An 18,374-nucleotide genomic window follows, 5' to 3' on the forward strand; every position below is an offset into this window, starting at 1 on the left:
TTGTGTGTAATAAGGTACCATTTCTGATATATAGAGATTACAAATATCATAGAAAGTAAGTTCAAACTGCATATTTCTTACACTCATAGCTTCTCAGAAAACCTATGTTTGATGCTTTGAAGTGTGCTTCGGACATCCTTGATGTTCACTCTGTCCTTCGGGTATTCAACAGTGCAAGCCAACGCTAAATCGATGATCATTGAAACACACTGCAAATGTCGAATGAAATGCTTATCTTCTGCTTTCAGTTCTGTAGCTTCCCTTAGTCCATTTGGTCTCAAAGAATCGATCCATTTCCTTATGCTCATGTCTGAACTGAACATCTCATCGCTTGGTCTTTTCCTTGTAAATGTTTCCATCAACAGGATGCCGTAGCTGTATACGTCTGATGCGCTCGATACTATTCCGTTCAGTCCAAACTCTGCAACAACAATATATACGGTATGTCATGTTACAGTCTTACGATTTATGAACATCGGTTGGAGTTTACGATATAGAGTTTATGTTTTAAGACGAGCATATGAAGTTAGCGTAATTTTGCGAGAGGTAGACTAATATGGCATTTCGTCGATAGAAATTCTTGATTCTTGATGTTTCTTTTTTGATGTTTACCTGGTGCAATGTAGCCCAACGTTGCGAGAGTCTCCGTATGCGCGCAAGTTTCATCCTTCCCCAGCAACTTCATTATCCCGAAATCGGTGACATGTCCGACCATGTCTTTGTCCAACAGAATGTTGCTAGGCTTCAAGTCGCAATGGATGACCGGCGTATGATACTCGTGATGCAGGTATTCGAGCGCCGAAGCAACATCGATCATTATGTCTAACCTCTGCATGATTCCGAGAAACTTTCCCTCCGTGTGCAGCCAATCGTCGAGGCTTCCGTTGGGCATGTACTCGAGAATCAAGGCCTTGAAGTCGAGGTTTGAGCAGGAACTTACCACTTGAGTGAGGTTCCGATGGCGTAAGTTGGCGAGCGCTTTGCATTCCCTCTCGAAACTCTTGAAGCCGTCTCTGTTTCGGGGATCAAACACTTTCACCGCCGAGATCAATCCATTCTCGAAGGCTGCCTTGTAGACGGACCCGAAGCTCCCCGAACCCAGAAGATTGTCGCTGCTAAATCCTCTGGTCGCATCGAGAATTTCTTGGTAAGAAAATCTTGCGAAGACTGCATTCGACGACGGATCAATGCTCTCTTGGAGGGAGGTCGAACTGTGTCGACGTTTGTACCTCATCGCCCAACAAGACGACGCGACGACGATGAAGGATGCAACCACAATCGATATGATAACTATAACCGATACTTTGTTCCTACGTTTCCTGGGACAACGCGAGATGCGTAGCCTCGGAGGACCACACAAGGCTTCATTTGACGCGAAGAGGCGATAGTCATCGACACTCTCGAACCAGCCTCCGATTGGGATCGATCCCCGCAGCTTGTTATGCGAGACGTTGATGTACCTCAAGAAACGAAGCTTTTCCAACGTCGTTGGTATCTCTCCCGAAAGATTATTATAAGACAAGTCTAGCTGCGCGATGTTTGCTATCTCGCCGAGGGATGCTGGAATTGCGCCCTCCAGCTCGTTCTTCGCCAACGAAAGGTAGCTCAAGCTCGTCATACTTCTGAATCCCGACGGAATTTCCCCCGTAAGTCGATTCTCTGATACATCCATGTAGTTAATAGTCTTCAAGCTCCCGATTTCTTGCGACAAGTGACCATCGAACGCATTACGCGAAAGATCGAGACCAACTAGATCAACGAGGTTCCACATATCGATCGGTAGACTGAACCCAAACATGTTCGAACCAAGATCGATCCTCTGTAACGACGTAACATTCCCAATGCATCCGGGAATGGCGCCGGAGAACTCGTTATGGCTAAGATTTAATTCAGACAATGCGTGAAGATCGCAGACGCTCTGAGGAAAAGGCCCTTCGATGTTGTTCCCGCCAAGAAACAGGCCCTGAAGGCTACTCATGCCTCGAAAGGTTTCCGGGACCGATCCATGGAGATCGTTGTCCTTAAGTTCTAACTGGATTAGGTTGCTAAGGTTTCCGATCTCTTTCGGTAGTTCGCCCTTGATTCGACAGCCATTGATCGTTAGCTTCTTGAAATTGAAAGAAAAGTTTCCTATGGAAGTAGGAAGAAAGGCATGGAGTGGATTATCATCTAGGATGATGTCTTTTAAGTATTTGGAGTTTGTTAAGGATGTAAGGAAGGGTAGTTCTTGAGATGAATCACTTGTGAACATGTTTTGGAAGAGATGCAAACAAATGAGGTTCTTTAGGTTGCCTAAAGAAGTGGGAATCGGACCGGAGAAGTGGTTGGTTTCGAGGCTGAGTATCGAGAGCATCGAGGCATTGGCGATGGATTCGGGTATTTGGCCTCGAAGATTGTTTTTGTTAAGGAAAAGATGTCGAAGAATCGGGAGGTCTTGTCCCATTGTCGCGGGCAATGTTCCCGATAGCTCGTTGTTTGCTAAGTAGAGGTATTGCAACGTCGAGATGTTGAAGATGCCCGATGGTATAGAACCTGAATCGAATAAGAAAAATTTTAAATTTTTTGGCAATTATATGAAAAACTTTAGAAGTTAGATTTGATTTACCTGTGAGTTGATTATCATGTAGTCCTAACATTCGAAGATTGGTTAAGTTGGCAATGTGTGTAGGAATTGTCCCGGCAATCTTGTTGCTGCTTAACACAAGCATCTCTAGTTCGCCAAGATCCCCAATCTCTCTTGGAATTGCACCTTTTGAATCATAAAATATCGCAAAAAAATAATAATAATAAAATTAAGTGGATATATTGTTGGTTGACTCCCGTGTGCGGATAAATAAATTAACGATGAACATGTTAAAAAGATATTTGAAATTCCAACTTAAAAGAAATTGGTGTTAAGTGAAATAATCCTTTGTCTTTGTATCCATAAGAGAGTTTCCATAATTTTTCAATATATATATATATGGTCAAGTTAGTATGATACTGATTTGATTAGATCAGCATATATTATATTTATATATATATATATATATCTCATCATATTTATAATACATATAATTCATCATATATTATCTTATAACACAATATAAGTTGAGGTCATCTATATGTTGATATGGTCAAACCAGACTATACTGTTTGGCCGGATTAACATAGGATCTGCAGCCTCTATATATATATATATATATATATATATATACCTTGGAAATGATTGTTACTTAGATTCAAACACTTGAGCTTGATCAACTTGGCAAGTCCAGCCGGAATGTGGCCGGAGAAGGAGTTATGCGCGGCATCAAGAACCCTCAATCTGCGCAATCCGGCCACCTCATCCGGCAAGCTCCCATTGAAGCCATTGTCGCTGATGTTAAGGTAAGTGAGGAACGAAAGGTGTCCTAATTGAGGAGGGATGGTTCCTACAAGTCCTAGGCTAGCAAGGTTCAGCCGTGTCACTCGACGGGGGTGGTGGTGGCGCCGGGAGGTGCAAGCGACACCGGCCCAAGTGCAGACAGAGGTGGCGGAGGACCAGTTGCGGCGCAGCGGGTGCGAAGGCTGCTGCTCAAATAGATGAGATTTTATGATAACAAGTGTGGTCTGGTCATTGGTGGTAGTGTTGGTGCCATTGGCTATGTCCATGAAATATGTTGTAATAAGGATGATCAAGAAACTATAACTTGTTCTTGCCATTGTCGATCCTTCTTAGAGATAACTAATTATGGGGCTATATATATATATATGTATATGTATATGTATATGTATTATATGTGTGTGTAAGAAGAGTTTGATGAAATTGATGGTTTTGGACGTGGGGTTGGGTCCAAAACATTGTTATTCACACACTGGATTCCATGCAAAATTAAGTCTTTGAGCAAGATATATTCAATTCAAATTTAATTTAATTCTCATCCTCAATCTCAACTAGAAACAACCCCTCATCTAAATACATGAGTTTGTAGTCTAATATTAAATTTTTTATTTGAAGAGTAGTATAAATATAATATTTTATAAAAAAATCATGAAGCAAATAAATGAAAACAAGTCCAAATTAACAAAGGCTAAAATTTTAATATCGTGCTAGATAACACACACAATGAATGAACTATATAAAAATATACATATTGTTCTAAAAAAACATATTATTTATATTATATTATAATATAAATATAGCATAAAAATCAACATATAAATACATATTTTAAGTATAAACAAATAAATACATATTCTTATTTTAAAAATATGTGATATTTGTATTTTTGATTGATAATATTTAGAAAAATCAGCAGGTCGCCAATCACCATAGCCGTAGGGTATTGGAAAAGTATGATTTGTTATGTCATTCATTAGAATTGAGTTGAGACAAGTCTTTGTCAACATTGCAAGTGTCCCAAGTGTTTGCTGACACATTAAAAGTAGCCTCGCGACCTGTTCCAAACTGCCGTCTATTTTGGGTTATGAAATTCTTCCATTGAAATAAATCTTCTAAGTTATGATGGAAAAATTGCAAAATATCTCATATATAGATATATATTTTAATTATCATTTTTATTTTCTAAATTTTGCAGAAACAAAATATATTTTTTATACTTTATATAAAATTGTGATTTTGGTATTTTAGGTTGCATGAAAGAATCTTACTTTCGAATTAAAAGTCACTCCACAAAAATCATAATTTTAACCAATATATATATATATATATGTTTTATGTTATCTCGCTTACATTGAGTTTAGATCACCAAGTATATATTTTTACTTTTTATTTTTAGAAATGAAAAATAAAATATTAAATTAGTTTTTAAATATAGCGAAATTAAAACTAAATATTAATTGCGTTTTTATTTTTTTGAAGAAAATAACAATATAGCATTAAACATCTGAGTCGATTCACAACTTATAAGCTTAAGGAGAGATCATCATAACCAAAAGGATCCTTTCTTGTCATAGTTGTGAATCAAAGTAGCTTTGCTTAGTACGCTATACTTTAGATACAGATAACAATTTCCAACAGAATTTTAAGACATCCCGAGCTTCTGTCGACTCTTGATGAGCTGCCTGGCCTGTAAACCGAGCATCCATACGCTGCCTAGACATCGCGACTGGAGCCATAAAAGATCACATCTGTGGAGTAGAAGACAGGATCATCATATGCAATGTCCCTCTTCGATTTCTCGTGCATTGTTCAAATATTTAGAAAAAAAAGTGAAAACAGGATTTTCGTCCTCAGTTAAAAACAGATGCTTTTGCACTTCTTAAAACATGACAAAGGAAACTTAAACAAGAAATTAGGATGATACACGAAGGATGAGGGCGATGAAATATTGTGGATTTATTTTGTAAAATGACAGTAGAACAAACCTTCCAAGAGATAAATAACCACCAATCGAACGAGAACAGGAGCTCAAGCCGTCAATAGAGTTCTAATTCGGTTAATGATTAGATATTGCAACACAAAAGCTTTAAGGAGCAATGAAATAGGAGAAAAGGGGTCGGTATGATTTCCTTTTTTCTCAAGGTTGTTGGTATGTTGGTATAGGCACGCCGGATTGTGCAGTGAGTTTTTTGTAAGCTTCTTGCAGCCTTTTTGTAACAGGTCCCACGCTGCCATCGCCAATTGCTCGTCCGTCAATTTTAACAACCTAAACACAAGAGATATATAAGCATTAAGCAATGGAAAAAGTGGTCAGAAACCGAACTGAATTTGCATCATATGCTGCTTCTGTTAGTAATCTAAGGTTATTTCATGCTTTATTGAAATTAATCTTTGGGCGGCTATTAACAGGATCTAGAAACCTGCAGTTGAATCTTAAAGATACAAATGCCCCTTCATTAGCCAACTTGGAAATAGATATGATACAAAGGATATTTGTAACTTGATTGCTCAATTTGTTACAGGCAGATGCTCGAGGAATTTTACGATTTAACCCAAAGAACAAAATATTATTTTTTTGAAATATGGATTGAGTTTCAGAAATGAGAATACAAAATCAAGCATGGTTTATTCCGTGGTTAGCATAGCAAAGAAGGATAGTAGTATAACAGTTTCATTTAAATACTTACAGGGGTGAGTTCTCCCATAGTGCCCGTCGTGAACACCTGCAGCCACATGGATCGTTAATGCCCATTTGTAGAGCAGAAAAATAGTCGTAAATAACATAATCACCAATTGAGGTAGATGATCTCATAATTCATGATCCTTTCAATCGGGATGATGGAAATAAATAAAACTGTGGAAAAAAAAAGGCAGGCATACATTTGAAGGCAAAAGTTCGCTCTGTTTACACTATTCATCAATAAAGCTGTTAAACGAACCGAGCCGTTCGTAAACTCGGCTTGGTTCGGCTCGATGAAAGCTCGTTCGCGAACGTTAACGAGCTAAGCCGAACAACATAAACAGGTTCGTTTGGTTAACGAACGAGCCCGAGCTTTGTTCGCGAACGTTGGCGAAAGTTCGTTTAAATAATATATTTATTATAAATATTATATATACATATAAAATTATAATTTATAAATAAATAAAATATTAATTTAAAATATATAAATAAAATAATTTTAATTTTTTTTTATAATTTATATATAAATTAAAAAAAATAAGACAAACGAGCTCGAACGAACTTAATCAAGCCGAACACGAACACGAGCTCAAACAACAAAAATTCTTAACGAGCCGAGCTCGAACACTACGAACGAGCTCGAGCCTTGTTCGCGAACGTTAACAAACACTTAAAATTTGGCTCGACTCGGCTCGGATCGTTAGCAGCTCTATTCATCAACAATTTAAAAATATATATCACATTTGATACCTGTTTTTCATTTAAAATATTAGTTAAAGGAACTATAGATCTAAATATATCTGACACAACCCAAATTAGTTAAAGGATATCACATCATTTGGTAGCATTTTCCAGAGATAGTAACAAGGGGCATGAGAATCCGAAAAAGAAAATGAAATTGACACTAGCAACATGAGCAAAAAAATAAGAGCCAGGCGACTAGCAGTCCCTATATGGGATAGGAATATAGAAAAGAGAAAAAGATAAATCACTAACCTCGTCTGCCGTATGGAATTCTGATAAGCTAATATGTTTCTCTGACAAGATCAAATTTTCTTTGACCACGAGCTCCATTACCTGCCAGAATACAGATGTCATGTGTTCATAAATATAATGTTCAAATCATTTGCAAAGATGGTGATTAATTTATGTATAATGAAGGAAGAGACAAGACCAAGCAAATTTAAACTAAGAATCTTACAGTCGCTCGCGTTACTCCTGGTAGACAGTAATCAGCATGTGGTGTCGCAACTTTTCCTTTCTTCACCAGAAACTGCAGCTCAGATGGGTAAAATCATTACGATAATGCTTCTATGGTGAAGAATTAGATAAATAAAAGAATATCTACGAATACAACTAGTCCCAAATCATCCTCAGTCCTCACAATATAAACATGTAACAAAAAACAGTACATTTTCAATAACATCGAGACTACATGAGCGTAATTGTTGTTCCACACAAAATAAGAAAGGTAAACAAAACAATAAAAAGATGAAGAAAGATGCGATGGGCAATGATATATGAAACCTCAATACGAAACTAAACAGAAATGGCAGAGAAATCTGTAACTCGGGTCCAGTCAAGAGCTTACTAAATTTGTTGCATTAGTTTCTGACACAAAACCATCCTTGTCAAGCATTATTGCATCATTAGCATTTGCATTATTTGCTTCTATCTGCACCAAATGAAAAGGTTTCGAGTTAACACTGGAAAAAAAATGCTTCATTGTGATATCTAACTGAGACTGGATGATTATATTAAAACTTCCGCTAGTGGTAGAGTCACTAACAAAGAAACAATGCATCAACTAAAAGCTTAAGCAGACAGAGACAAATAATCTGATATGGTTAAGTACTTCAGCAAGATTACTTGAGCACCAATGTTCTTTTTCTCAAAACCTGAAACTCCTTTCCGTAAATGGGTGGCGGTGGGGAGCACAGAACATGGGACCTCCCACTTTAATATGGTATTGAATAACAACACCAACTAAATATTTCAGTTAATAGGAAAATGCAACATCCCATAATAGTTTATGTTCAGTTTCTTATACACTAAATTAAATAAATAAATAACGTCCTACCTTTGCAAGAATATTGTTAAGGAGGTTGTTGTGATGAATTTTTGAGTCCAAATTCTGCAAAAGGCAAAAGGTGTTGTGTGTTAGTTGTATATGTGATGCCTTGAATCAAGATAATACAGCTCATATTTTTTTGATAAATTGAAGAAGTGGCCTGCCCCAAGCCTAATAATCTTTATAGTTGTAAGCCAAAACCACGAGCAAGGACACGGTTTGCATTTGTAAGATCATAAAATGTTTCTTAACAAAACATAATAATATTCTCTTAATTTCGTAAATGGTACAACTATTTAAAGTAAAAAAATCGATATCATATAGAAATCGAAAAAAGATACCATGATAGCAAATCAAGTAACATTGCTGCAATGCAGTAGAAAAGGAAAATTTCAGTTGATATGAATTCCACCAAGGATCACATATGGAACAGGTGCACCATAGCATAACATAATTCCATGATTGCACTTAATTAAGTTACCACAAATCCAGAATGTTTTAAACATATGAAAGATTGGGAGAGAGACTTAAAAGGCATAACAACACTTTGAAGCCACTAAGTACAAAAATAAGTAATTAGCTCTATAAGAACATCCACAAGATGATCTGAAACCTTACATTAGGGGAATTTCGGCGTGTAGTAGCAGAAACCAATGTTATTCCCTGTGCATTATCATAGACCGGAGGCTTCCATTCAGCAAGAACTATTGACATGAAAGATGGAACATAATTGCATAGGGTTTTTGACATAGTACAATTTAGCTATCCCGAAAGATAGTACAAATACAACAATGATGGAATGGCAAATAGCAGGCGAGCCCAAAAACAAAATAAAAATGAAAAATGTCATGAGAAAAATTGATCATCTTGTTAAGTGAGTAGTTGTGTCTCTTATTATAATTTGCTAAAGATTTGGAGTATCTGAAAGATCATGAACAATAAATCAAAAATCACATACAGCAATTGATGGAAAGACAATTTTGATGTGCCAAATAAGTTTACAAAGGTTACAAGAAATTTCGAAATAGAGTCCTCTCTTAACCAAGTAGGGACCTTTTGTTTGTTGCTGATATTCAACAAGATTACAGAAAGTTTTAGACTAAAATTCCTCAAAGCAGTAAGTGAATAGAAATAACATTAAACCTACACTCCCATTTCAGGATAAATAAACGAAATTCTACATAGAAATGAATGGCTAAAGACAAAGAAACCAGAAATAGAAACACGGTGATGACACAGTAGTGGTACGTATCAGCCATGCCAAACTCAGACAGAGCAGATTCTGGAGAATGCAATAAATGAATGCATATGCAACTACAGCAGTATACAATCTGTGTTTTACCAATTAAGGTGCATCCACTAAGGTTGAATTCTGGACTCATGCCCGAAGTCACCTATGAAATAGAGATTACAATGAGCGAAATCATGTCTTTGAGCCACTGGTAGATTAACCATTAGTTCCACACACGTCTTCCAACAATTATAATCAGGTAAAGGACATAAAAAGTAGGAGAAGGTAAGAGATTTGCTTCTCCTGTCATACTATAATCACACTCAAGGGCACAGTAAATTTGCAGTGTGGTGGTGCATCAATCCTATCAATTTTATTTAATCTGCCGCCTGATTGAATTTATATTTAAATTTTAAAATCATAAATATTTTAAATATATGAGAAATGTCCTTTAGGACAGTTTTACTTAATGTTTTTCCACAGATGCACAACTGGCCAAATATAATTGAAAAGAACTGATAAAGGAATATAGTTTCTGGTTCCAGCAGAAGGATAACTCATCAAACCACATAGATCAGTAGAAATTCATCTGCATATTTAATATTTACTGTAATTTTGCCAAATTACGATTCATGTTTCAAAGCCTCCTTTCAAAATAGCAAAGAAGGAAAAGTAAATAAAAACAAACATGACATACCTTCTTTCCTCGAGTGAGAGTTAATCTAATGTGTGCATTATCAAACATTCCATTCCTTATTAGAGTTGTGAAAATTGCATCCTTCACCTGCAATAATGTTGCATTCAGACAATCATAGATGGGGTAAAAAAAGGCACACTACTATGAGGCAATATGTAGAACATATACTATTATGTGAACTAAAACAACTCCCTAATACTGAGTTTACAGTTTGAATAATAATGTCAAGGATCTAAAGAAAACGTTACCCATTCACGAGTTGGAACATTAATGAAAGCTAGAGCTTTTGCTGAGTCAAACAACCTAGAAAGTAGAAAAGAACCATTATTCTTTGATATACAGAACATAAAACAAATACATGTGAAACCAAATAAAGGCATGCAACACATTGAGAAATCAGAATCCAATGAAACGGCTGCTGGGTAGTGTGTCGATCAATTATTAGCTGTCACCTAAAGAAATGATGTCATAAATATGACAAAGCAACTAAAGTAAAAGAAAAGCACTATTTCACTAAAGGTCATTGCCATTACTAATCACCAAGATCCACATCTTTTCACCAGATCAAATTGAAGACAACATTGTTCACACTAGCATCACAACAAAAACTATGCGGCACAGTTAAACAGAAATAAATAAACCATTGAGTTCCATCTATAAAACTGAAAGACCACCTAATATTGATTTACAATTTTTTTTAAAATTATGATTCATTAATAACCCTGCTCTGTTTCAATTTATAAGTCAATGAACATGATGTAAATTGATATCCCATCATATAATAAACCAACATATTAGTCTTTCAATGTGTGGACAAATAACATCTAATCTGCAGAATTCAAATAAGAGAGTGTTTTTTTATTGAAAGAAATCACTTATAAGCAGCAACTGAAAAACAATGCAACCATTTCTCGACCAATTCATTTATATTTTTGTTACCTGTCTAAATGTTCCTCCAGTTTAAATACTTTCCCTTTATATATTCGAAGACCCTCCCAAACTGCATCACCACCTTGCACAACTGAATCAAACACTGAAACCTGGAAATATTGCAATGATATCAAAAACCTTGCTGTCCATATCAAAGAATCAAGGAAACACTTGCTACTTCTTTATTCAGAGTGAGGTTTACAATACCCCTTGATGTTTACAACAATGGTACCTCGGCAGATTCTCGGGGTATAAGCTCATCACCAACCCAAGAAAGCAATTTTTCATTAGCAGGGACCGGAAGAGAGGGATGGAAGGATTTGGCAGTTGGGTGCCTCGCATAGCGTTTAAGCAAATTGTAGAAAGGAAAGCTTTGCTCCAGCAAGTCGTAGAAATTCGGTGGAAACGGCTGAAAACAACACCATAAGAAAGAACCGTGACCAGTCTATCATCTCATACCAATAAGAAGCTGAATTACTATTCAATATTAGCCTTTGTAAATTGAAGAGAAATTCTTGTGCACACTCTTATATCTAAAAAGGTGTCTATATTGATGGCTGTACATGATATGCAAATTCACAAACATATTCCAAGGAAGTCTGGACATCATGCGTGAGGAATAGAGCCAGAGTACACAGAAAGATAAATCATTTTGCATAAAATGGTCATAACATCTATCTATTTCTTACAAAATAAGGTAAATCAGGTAAATAGCTCCATTAAAGCCTTATTTATAAAGCGCATTATGCCATTATCAATCCCTACACTGTTTCCAGAGAAGGACTACTTGCTGTGGCGTCTTGCATGTTCTGATCCACCACTTAAGAGCACATGGCAACATACACTAGAAAATGCAAGTCATGCTAAAAATCTGGATATGAAATAAGTGAAGATCTGGGTTTATAGCGACTAAACAGACTAATTTTGTATTCGAACCCCTTTGACAAGATATCTTTCATTCTGAAAGTTTTGAACATAATCAGTCAGCATATGCCCAATATAATTTACCTATGACAATCAACAAGTCCAAAGAAAAAAGAAGATATATAATTTTACTTACAGAAGGATATTTTTTTGGTGGTTCAAAACTTGTAGACTGATGTACACTTCCATAATAATAGGGAGCCCAAAAACCATCGAAAGGCTTTGGTCCAGCTTCCCATCTGAAAATAAATAGCAGATGTTGAGCAACAGTATTAGAATCTTCAAGATAATACTACATTTTTTTTAATGAAAGCAAAATCTGCAGACGCGTAGTCTTGAAAAGAAAACAGCATTAATTTCTCCCTGATTTCAAATCAAACAGCATAAATTCATGCTCTTGAGTGGTGTGTAACTCAACCATTGAGAAAAAAATATATATCATTGGAAAGGCTGATCACTTGAGAGAGTGGCAGTTATATTCATTGATCTTGCTGTGAGACTCTCTCCCTAGAATATACAAAACAGAACCTAATTGGAGAAATGCAATAAAAGAAAGATTTGCATTGCTTTTGGAATGTTATGTTAGTAGTGATAAGCAAAAGAACTAAACCTTTTGCCTTGGCTAATTTTGGCTTGAAGCTTACGGATTTTGATCATCAATAGAAAGAGAGAGGTGAAGAAAAAACAAAGACATTGTTCATTTTATCCAAATGATGCCCTAGTCTCGGAATGAAAACTCACATCATTGAAATGAACCAAAAAAATGCAGTCATAGAATTCTAGCCAAGGGAACATGGAAACATAGTATGCCGTAGCTATGCATGTACAGAGCTGTTAATTAGTGTCACAGAAGCATGCAACTCACAAGAACACAAACAGATATCTCAAAACATCACATCAAATAAAACACGCACGCACAATAAATAAAAAATTAAAAAAAAAATCACAAACCAAACATGCCCTACTTGACTAAGAAAAGTGTCTAGAGATCCTATAAGTGATCTAATGAGGTGTAAATGCCGATGTTAATATCAGAATTGATTCCTTACTTGAGCATTGCAGACTGGAATGGTATACCAATGTCATTGCACAGACAGCGCAAGGTAGCCTGCATGAAAAAAGTGATAATTAAACGTTAATAGAACAAATAATTTATGTACAACATCATTTTGGGCAACATTACATCCAAAAGATCTTGCAATAAACTATATATCAAACTCTACCAGTTGTGTAATGCCATGATATATAAAGTATTCAGTAAACATGCGCCATGGTCACAAGTGCTAGTTGTGTCAACCATATATAAATTTGGATCTTGCATGCTGCTAAGTAGTGAGGGTTTAAAACCTGATACATATGCATCAAAGAAGAGAGAGGGCATGGCACAAACACTTTTGAATTAGCAAAATGTTTCCATCCCTGAAAATTTAAACTGCATTGGGCTGTGTTAATTTTAGTTTTCTTCAATAAAATATATCATTGTTTTCCCCAAAATACATTTTCGAAATGCATAATAATTATAACTATATACATCCATGTGTAATTTTGCTTCTGCAACCAGTTACACAAAATACATACATATATTTCAATCATCAAATAACTTACATATTGCATTTATTAAAAATACACACATGCACACACACACACACACACACTGATTTGATAGCTTAGCATGGCACCCCTATCCAAGCAAAAGAAAAACTTGCACTTCTCTATCCCTATGCAGAAATAGTTTGCCCAAAATTAAAATTTTATAAACGAGATTAAACAAACACTCGAACATAGTAACATTGCAAATGACCAAATACAGCATATTTCTCCAACACTTGAAATACTTGTAAACTAAAAGTCGAACTACAATCCTTAATGATTGTAGCTCTCCTGCAATCCATGAGAAAGTCCCAACTAGTCAAACATGAATTTAAAGAGAGAGATCAACACCATGTAAAGACAGAGAATATATAGTCCAAGAAATTTTTCTTGTTTTTAGATTTATTGTTACAATAAGTCCTCCCTCCAAATATAAATGCAAGTCCAATGGACCTTGGAATCAATAGGAAATAGCAATGAAGAACCAATGTTTGACTCTGATCAAGCAAGCAAACATCGTCTAAATTTAGGACTAACAAATTCACAGAAAAAATTAAATTCTGCAAAGAAACTACAAGGGAAGAAAAAAATAAGATAAAGCCAGTTCAAACATCTAACGTGTTTTAGGTACATGAACTGATACAAACCTCTGGGTTCTCTTGCAATAACTCCATATCAATGACATGTGGTGATTTTCCTCCACGAGACAGATCGCTGTAGATGGAAACCAAGTCATCATACCCCAGATCAGTGAATAATGGGGAAGTGTCCTTTCCGTAGGATGTCTGGAATAAAACATCAAGAGGTTACACATGGTTCAAGACAAAAGGCTCAAATCTATCTTCCCAGATTATTTTTTTCACTCCTTTCCGAAGCAAGTAAAGGTTCTTCTCTACCCAAAATTGCTTTTAAATAGATCGTCCCATAGAATCATGAAAGCTTAATGTCAACTCTTAGGAATACAACATTTAAACATGGAGAGATATATAAATACATTGCCCTGAGATGCTCCCTGGCTTAGAAAATTTACACATGTATATATGTGTGAATGTATGATGAAGTCATTTACCAAAACATCAAGAGGATTTTGTATCAGTATGCAGTGCTTTCCTCTCTTTACAAGCTCCTTTGTTAGACTCCGACTCCGTAGACGTTGATACGCCATATGCTGCAGACAAAATATATGTATTATATATTATGTAACCATTACATTAAACACATAAATTTCCCATGGATGAACACATATGATTTGAAAGAGCTTTACAAGATAAATACGGCGGGTAATGGTAATTTGATGGTGAGCAGTATAAAAGAAGCTATGATATTGACAAATCAGAATGAAGACAGTAAAATCAGAAAACCAATATGCATGAACACGTAGATTCTACTTAGCACAGTATTTGTGATTATTTAAACATTACCTTGCAGAATCGATACTTCCTCTGCCGAGGGCCAAATATAATCTCTTCAACAACCTTATCTCCTTTTGATTCCTAGACACTCCCAAAAATATATATCATGAGCAAGAAAATGTCACAAGATATACAAACCAGTGCCCTACGTTATCCGCCGTAAAACAACACTACAACTAATTCACCAAGTGCTCAATTGAGTACAACTAATTCACCTTCTTATTACGGCATTGTTTGCAAAAACTTCTTTTTACTTGAAAGTAAAATCAGAATTAGCAATTAGAATCCTTGCAATAAACCCATAATCGGAAAACAATAATAACAAAGATAACAATTAATAAAATAACTGTGAGTATTTGAAATAATGTAATGAACATAATGAACTGAAGATGCAGTAAACATACATTTTAGAGTAATTAAAGAATGAGAAATACAGAGATGCTTCATCAGCTCACCACTTTCGATAGGAGCTCTTCTCTGTATGGCCTTTCAGCTCCCGTCTCGCGTAAGAAATTTGCATAGAGAGGTTCGTCGAGCACTTCCACATCATCTCTCTTGGGAAAGAATAAATAAATAAGTAAATAAAGCGTATGCAATATCTATCCATCTAAACATGTATATTATAATCCTCATGTAACAGAGTATCAGGGCTCAACGATCATCAGCCGGTAACTTGCAGAAATGATGCCAACAGATTCAATGGTAGTTCAACACATAAATAAAAGTCAAAGCATTCAAATTTATTCCACCTGAGCAAAAGAATACATGAAATAAGTGCAGGCAGTCCTCTGTGATGCCCACAAGTGTATAACCTCGACTTCTTCACCACTTCCTCCCGGCATGGCTGCTTCAGAGTTCAACCCAAACCCTAAATCACTTACACCCACACAAGAACAAATATTTATTTACCAAATGGCAACGACCATAGCGGGTCACGTAGCGTCCAACGAGGAAATGTTTAATACCGATAAGGAACAAACATTTAAAATTCTCAGAGGTGACCCCAGTCCTCTTATGGAATGCACTCTCGCAATGCTTGGCTGGCAATCCATGGAAACAAACAAAAACAGTTATTAATTAATATATTTCTTTTCCTTTTATGGCGGCGAGTGAATCTGCATCGAAATGCGGCGTGATACATCGTCCCTGTAGCTTTCTCGTGCCCACCTGCCATTTGCGGGCTTTGTAATGGGGAAGGGACAGGAGGAAAAAGCCCGAGAAATAGGGCAGATGGATCATTGCGTCAAAGGGGTTCTGAAAATAGGATTTTCGGTTGAGAAATTTGAAAGGAATCTGGGGAGGATTCTGTGGGATCGACGAACGACTATGTTCTTCGATGGGGACGGTGACTGAGACCATCTCGGTCAGCAACAAATCAATCTCAGCCGTTGATATTTCATATCACAATTTTGACGGTGTATAATTTTTTTATAGCATTATGTGTGTGCGTTTTTTTTTTTTTTAACTACCAATTTAGTTTAGGGAGACTTGGACTAAAATCCCTGTCAGTGTATTTTGCTTGCAATTCAGTCCCCATTGTAAATTAATTGATCTGCAGTCCCTACTTTATTGATTAGATATGTTATAACTCTCTTCTTGTATTTTCTACTCAATCACAATTGTATATGCAACATGTACTTACGATTGATTAATAAATACTCCCAATTTTATAATATATACCTACATTACCTCCCGCTCTACCCCCAGTATACGATTAGATAATTCCATGTAAATACTGCGTACCTTATTTTGTGATTTTTTTAAAAAAAAAATCACAGAAAATATGCACGATTTAAAAACTGAAACATTCCCTAACTCCCCTCACTCACTCTCCGTTCAAGCCCTAGTTCTTCGAGAAGGAAATCGTCCCTCGCGAACTCGACGATCAGCAGTAAGACATTTTGTTCAGCAAAATGGTGAGAAAAACCGCGAATCCGCCGCGATCCCCCACGAGGAGTTCAAAAAAGTAAGTGTCTGGTCGAAACCCTTTTCGTTTTATGATTTTGTTGACAATCGAATTTTATATCGTAGTTTACTCGATTGTTTGGGGTAGAAGCCTTGGTCCCGTGTTTGTATGCCTCGGTTTAGTGATGAGGAGCCCTGGGTGTTCGGTGTTGTGTTAGTTCAACGGGTGGTTTGAAATTGTTCGAATTTTTGGCCAGGAAACCCGGTTCGGCCGATTTTGGGTGATTTTATCTGTTTTTATCTTTGATTTTGTTAATTTTGGAGATGTATATTTTGTTTAGTTACTCGAAGTTGCATATTTTAGGTTTTTTGGTGGATTGTTCGGTAAATAGTCATATTTGTGGGTTGATAAATGCGGTAATATTAGGCACCAGGAGTTTCATTTGTTTGGTCTAATTTGCCAATTAATATACCTGAACGGCACTGTTGTATACTCGGAATGCGTTTTTACTCCTGCTAAATTGTGAAAAACTTTTAACTAAATTAGAGATTTGGGTAACGTGGACTTATGGTTTTTACTTACAGGCCAGGCAAGGAGCACAAATCGGTGATCAGCCGATTTGCATTACCTTTTTTTCATAATGAGCTGGCCAAACTGAAGCAACACATGAGAGACCAACACATCGCAGCTATAAACATGACACCATTCGGGCATTTTCTGGATTGCCCGAAAATGAAGTTTCCATGGCACCGACTTGTTGCCCTCGTCAATAGCTTCAGTTCGGAATCTATGTCCTTCAAGATTGGAAGTGACATTGAGCTTCCATTTGAAGTTGAAGAATATTCTGTAGTCTTAGGACTACACGCGAAAGGAGTCTACGTGACCGAAAATACATCGGTCGAAAACGAATGGTTTGTTCGAATTTTTTGGAGCAAGCCACGTTCTGTAACCCGCGGGCAGGTGTTGCAGAAGCTGCGTGAGGCTCTGTTGCAGGGGCTGGAGCCTCTTTCTGTTGCGGATGTTGCTCGTCTTTTTATTATGTTTGTTTTTGCAAATATTTTATTTTGTTCTGCGAATTATTCTGTACCCCTTTTTTTGTTACCGTATGTGGAAGACCTGAGCGCGATTGGTGACTACGCGTGGGGACCCGCGAGTCACCGTTATCTGTTGAAGTCTATAAGCGACTTCAAGTCCGGGAAAAAATATTTGACAGGCTGCACCGCGGGTTTGTTGGTAAGCAATGTAATATCGGATTTGTTAATTTTTTCTACTTATTTTGGTATATTGCACAATATGTATTATTGTTGGCAGTAATGTCTATTACAATATGTGCAGGCGTGGTTCAATGAGAGGGTCCCAACTCTGGACAAGGCACGGTGCCTTCCGAAGGTACCGCGTCTCTTTCGGTGGCTGAATAGCCTCGGTCCAATGTCCAGGGTTCATGTAGTTGGTGAATTGACATCCCTAAAGCGGTCAGATGTTCAGGAATTCTATCGGATAGGCACGGAAGAAAAGTTCGTTCGTGCAATTTGTCATGCTTCAGAGGTAAATGCATTATTCAATGTTGCT

The 18,374-nt window shown here is 36.6% G+C and overlaps 2 protein-coding genes across 2 annotated transcripts; both read right to left on the minus strand.

Annotated features, from left to right (window-relative positions):
- Window positions 1-11: 11 nt before the first annotated feature.
- Window positions 12-3,683, minus strand: LOC127246737 (receptor kinase-like protein Xa21). The gene is made up of 4 exons (XM_051268264.1): window positions 3,198-3,683; window positions 2,606-2,749; window positions 613-2,532; window positions 12-421 (listed from the first exon to the last, which is right to left on the minus strand). The coding sequence occupies exons 1-4, from the start codon at window positions 3,631-3,633 to the stop codon at window positions 84-86; spliced, it is 2,838 nt and encodes a 945-aa protein (XP_051124221.1). The 5' UTR covers window positions 3,634-3,683; the 3' UTR covers window positions 12-83.
- A 1,227-nt stretch (window positions 3,684-4,910) lies between these two features.
- Window positions 4,911-16,125, minus strand: LOC127246934 (branched-chain-amino-acid aminotransferase-like protein 1). Its single transcript, XM_051268595.1, has 20 exons — window positions 15,649-16,125; window positions 15,355-15,453; window positions 14,909-14,980; window positions 14,557-14,655; window positions 14,135-14,272; window positions 12,947-13,005; window positions 12,034-12,136; window positions 11,206-11,382; window positions 10,983-11,083; window positions 10,292-10,346; window positions 10,044-10,130; window positions 9,458-9,509; window positions 8,734-8,819; window positions 8,125-8,178; window positions 7,636-7,719; window positions 7,246-7,317; window positions 7,041-7,121; window positions 6,052-6,087; window positions 5,350-5,630; window positions 4,911-5,112 (listed from the first exon to the last, which is right to left on the minus strand). Exons 1-19 carry the CDS (start codon window positions 15,739-15,741, stop codon window positions 5,502-5,504), a joined length of 1,677 nt encoding a protein of 558 aa, XP_051124552.1. The 5' UTR covers window positions 15,742-16,125; the 3' UTR covers window positions 4,911-5,112; window positions 5,350-5,501.
- Window positions 16,126-18,374: the final 2,249 nt, after the last annotated feature.

Source organism: Andrographis paniculata, unplaced genomic scaffold, assembly GCF_009805555.1.
Source record: "Andrographis paniculata isolate CXL003 unplaced genomic scaffold, ASM980555v1 Contig30END, whole genome shotgun sequence".
Taxonomy (NCBI): Eukaryota; Viridiplantae; Streptophyta; class Magnoliopsida; order Lamiales; family Acanthaceae; genus Andrographis; species Andrographis paniculata.